Consider the following 4,330-nt stretch of genomic DNA (forward strand, 5'->3'; position numbering starts at 1 on the left):
CCATAGTCAAACCTTGGAAAGACCTACAGAAAGTGAGCGCCATCTCCTGCCCATTCCGGTTCACCGCAACTAGGTATGTCGGATTTGTAAGGATTATTTTACCTGCAGAGCGGGAGGTGTTTCTTCTACACTGGTACTCGGAATTTTCCTTCCACGATTAAGTTACGGAGTTCCCAGTTGCGACTGGTTGTATTGCATATGAAAACGTGTGTCAAGGAGTGTTAATTATAGCAAACAAGGTTGGTTGACACAAAGGATTTACGCGTGCTGCCTTTTCCTTTTTCTCCATACTATACCATTGAACTGCGGCTCTTGGGTGAGATCCCTGTAACTAGTGAAAATGCCTCTTAGGTAGGGTGCTTCGAATGTGTCATGTAAATACTTTGCTTTGTGCATGCGAAGTCATCCTCTTTGGTGGAAACATTTGTGTGAGCTAAGTCGTGTGCTCATAAGCTGTTAACAAGATCGGAGACGCAAAGCTACGTCCTCCCTAGGGCTGTTAAGCATTCAGCAGTTACTGCACTTTCAAGCTGCTTTTGTTGTTCCAAGCAGAGGAAAAAGTGTGGGTGCGTATGTGTGAGTATTTAAAAAGCTTCCATAAACATCAGGGCTTATTTTCTTTGTTTTTAACAGTTGGCCAGTTAGTATCTCCACCAAGTGTCGGGAATTTTATAAGTGGTCAGAGGACTCAGTCAAGCAAAAGGAAAGTGTTAATGGGTTATGAAAAAGATTACATTTAACAGTACTTGTTAAACTGCATTTTAAAAATTTTTTTCTTTTTACTGAAGTATGGAGTAATTTATTTGCAGTGGAAGGCTTGAATATGCTTTAGGAATGAGGAGTGATCTTTTGGTGAAAACTGTCTAAGATGATTCAGTAGATGTTTTTACTCTAATTTTCTGATGTTTTAGGAACCACCAGGATTCCAAAATGTAGTTAAACATGTGCTTAGTGGGCACCTATGGCTGGGCTAAAGACCATCGTGTACGTATACACACACACACACACACACACACACACACTCCGTAGGTCCCTACAGTAACTGGCCTTACACGCTCAGTCTACCCAGTAAATGTCATTGGCCTGATATTGCCTTTCCCTCACTTTTCCCCTCTGAAATAAACAATCTGCTCCATTCATGCTTTCCTCATTTGCCCCCATCCTGCTGACTCAGCAGCCTTATTTGCTGACTCTGCACCCATGCTCAGCGACACCAGGAAATCAGCATTTCCCCCCTTTCAACATCTTCTGTCATTTGGTCACCCTGAGGCTCCCTGATAGTCTCCTTCCACACCTTTTCCCTGGTAGTTTCTCCCATTACTGCCTTACTACTCCAGAGGCAGGTCAGGGTTGGCCAAACACTTTTCCATCACATGTTTGCCACTCCTGGTAGTTTCTTTCCTTGTGCTCCCATCAGTTTAATTTTGGTCTAAGGCTGGCCATAATGCCTCAAGACCACCTGTGGTGCTTCACTGTCTGCCACGTGGACAATTGCTTGTGACTTTCCAGGTGGTGATCCTGGGGAAAATCTACAGCTGGCAACCTGCAAAAAATTGGACCTGCAAAATCTAAAGCTGAGGACCACAACCACAGGCTCTGAAAATAGCAGAAAAATGTGACTCGTGGACCACACCAGCAGCATTCCCCCCATCAGCTGCTGGACTGCACTCTAAAGCAGGATTTGGTGGGTAACCTGGGGACCCTTCCAAGCACCACAAGAGTTTCAGAGGGTAAACTAACACTTTTCCTACAGCCTCACCTGGAAAGATCTCCAAGAAACTGCTCAGTACCGTGACTTGCAGCAGCATGAGCAGGTTAGGTTAAGGCATTACCTGCGCCACAGCTTATTCTCACAGTACACAACACAGCATCCTCTCAGCCACCACAACCCACCGCTTGCACTGCAGCACCCAGACACTGAGTGCAAGAGCAGCATAAAACAGCCACCATGGACATGAGCGTGGGAGGTTCAACAGGCCACAGCCCGGCTCACTGCACCACCGCCCTGCAAAAAGGTAGACAAAAGCCTGGGAGAGCCGCCTGCTCTCACCAGGTGCATCTCCAGGCTCATGGGACTCATCCCCACTCTCTGTGGGACCCAGCCTGGAGCCACCCTACTCAGTAGGTGCCATCCCACCTCCTCCATGCAGGTGCTTTTTCTCTGTGCCAGTTTTGTTTAAGAGCAGTACATCAATCTGCAAGGCTGGAGAAGTGATAGGCAAGGAGCTTGATTCCCTCTTGCTCTCAGACAAAGCACAGGACTGGGTTTCTGCACGACAGGATGTTTTCTACCCGGCTGCAACACTGATTTTTGAGTCCCTGAACACACTCTCTCTGTGCTAGATGGAGCTTGAGTGCTAAAATCACTTGTCACTGGTAGAGTGAAAGCTGTAACAGGCACTTGTGAAGTCAGCTGCTGAGCAGGAAATGCTCTCTGCTAGATCTGTTACTGGCCCATCTGATAGCTGCACTCTGCAGGGTGAGCTGGGTGACTAGCATGAAGGCTGACACTTCCACCCTGTTACAAGGAAATTAAGCCCTAAGGGATCTTCTTACTGCAGCAGACTGGATAAACAAAACCAAAAGTGATCCCTGAGAAGTCAAAGCAGGCTGTTTGCCACATCATTAGGCTGCAAATTAACGAACTTCACTTATTTTATAGAGGTGAACAGGAACGGTCAATGTCCTTCCTTTCCATACCAAATAAAGAGCTGGAAGGTATAATGTCAAACCAGAATCCCAGATCCATTACCAGACTAATTCTGTAATTGTGTATATGATTTATTTACTTTAAACCATTTATGTGCTCTTGAGACATGGAAGTGGCACTTGGGGGTATACACAGAGCTAAGGGTCAGGGTCGCCTGGGTCTCTGCCTGGAAATATTGGCTCTGCAGGTGGTTGGAAGAAGAAGAATAAATTTTGGGGTTTTGGAGAAGGTTTGTGTTCTCGGTTCTAGGAAACCTGGGCTCCCCTGGGAGGGCACAAGGCATGATCAAAGGGAGAAATTTTTGCTCATTTTAATATTAAACTCACCAGTTGCTACTTCTGTTCTTCTGTAATTGACAGCTGATGTGCCTTTCTGTGGCAGCTGAGCTCAGGCACAGTGGAGTCCAGGAGCTCCTGCTTTGCTCACAGCACAGGAGGGGCACACAGGAGGGACGTAGAAAGAATGGAGAGGTGACTGATGCTGCCATTTAGGGCTTGTTCATCTGTCTTTATCTTGCTGTAGAAGCTGTCCTCTCCCGGTTGTTTGACATTTCCCCAGCTAGGGGTGGATGACCTTCAGCTGAGTGTGACATTACCTGGTCCATTTCACCATGTAGGGTTAATACTGAAAGTCCAAATGCAAGTCTTTCTTACCCCAGGGCCCTTTGAGAGGACAATGGCCAACAATACTACATCATGGTGGTATAGGGGATGTTTCAAACGAGATTTCCTATAATCCCTTTAGAACTGGGTGGAATAGACAAAAGAGCAGACTCAAGAGAAAGAAAAGAAAGAACATTAAATACTTGAGAGTAAAGATGGACTAGAACAGAGTAGAAAATGCGATGCCAGTCGTAGCGCTTCCTTCTGCCTCGCCCCCCCCCCCCCCCCCCCCCCCCCCCCCCCCCCATGCTTCCAGTGCAAGCCCATCTCTCAGTGGCCTTGTGTTGCCATGGCTTTAGAAAGCAGATCTCTTGTATTGGGCCAGTACCTGTTAGTCATCTATTTGAATATGAGATTTATGAAGCTGCAAACAGCTGGATGCATCCACTGTATACATTAATGGTTAGAGGGAGGTTTGCATATGGAGTTGACATGTTTAGCAGCACTTCTGAACTGTGGGTGCTTTCAGCTCTGCAACCTGTTGGTCCCCTTTGTAAGCCTTATCCTTTGATGCTCACTTCCCTGCTACAGGGCAGTCAGGCAGACCTTCTCATTTTGATGTTCACAAGCTATACTAATGCTAGCAGCTGAGCAAGCACTTGCTCAGAGCATGTAAAGGTCTTGCCTTGCTGTAGAAAATTGTTTTTCAGTCTTTTAAAAACCAGGATACAGCCTGTAAATCCAGTTCAGGGATTTCTGGGGCAAAAGGGAAGAGGGGGTTAGAGCCATGCCTTTATTTGTACTATCTCGCTGTGCTCTCCCTCACCCTGGCAGCCGCGAACAGCTGGTCACAGGCTTTCCAACCATGTGCATGCGCATATGCTTGCTTTTTTTCCTTTTTCTTTAGTTTTTCTTTCGCCGAGGGCAGACGCCAGCGGAAAGCAGCGCGGTGCCTCCGCCGGCGGCCCGGCCGCCTCCTCCGGGGCCGCTCTCGGTTTCCGTTCGCCTGCTGGCCTGA

General features: G+C 47.3%; 1 protein-coding gene across 1 annotated transcript in view; it reads left to right on the forward strand.

Annotated features, from left to right (window-relative positions):
* DDX58 (DEAD (Asp-Glu-Ala-Asp) box polypeptide 58) overlaps positions 1-4,330 on the forward strand; it is a 161,187-nt gene that overhangs the window by 133,741 nt on the left and 23,116 nt on the right. Inside the window, 1 exon segment of the mRNA XM_009328979.1 lies at positions 4,220-4,320. Within this exon segment, the coding sequence (XP_009327254.1) occupies positions 4,220-4,320 (101 nt within the window).

The sequence above is a fragment of the Pygoscelis adeliae genome, unplaced genomic scaffold, assembly GCF_000699105.1.
Source record: "Pygoscelis adeliae isolate BGI_AS28 unplaced genomic scaffold, ASM69910v1 Scaffold127, whole genome shotgun sequence".
Classification (NCBI taxonomy): Eukaryota; Metazoa; Chordata; class Aves; order Sphenisciformes; family Spheniscidae; genus Pygoscelis; species Pygoscelis adeliae.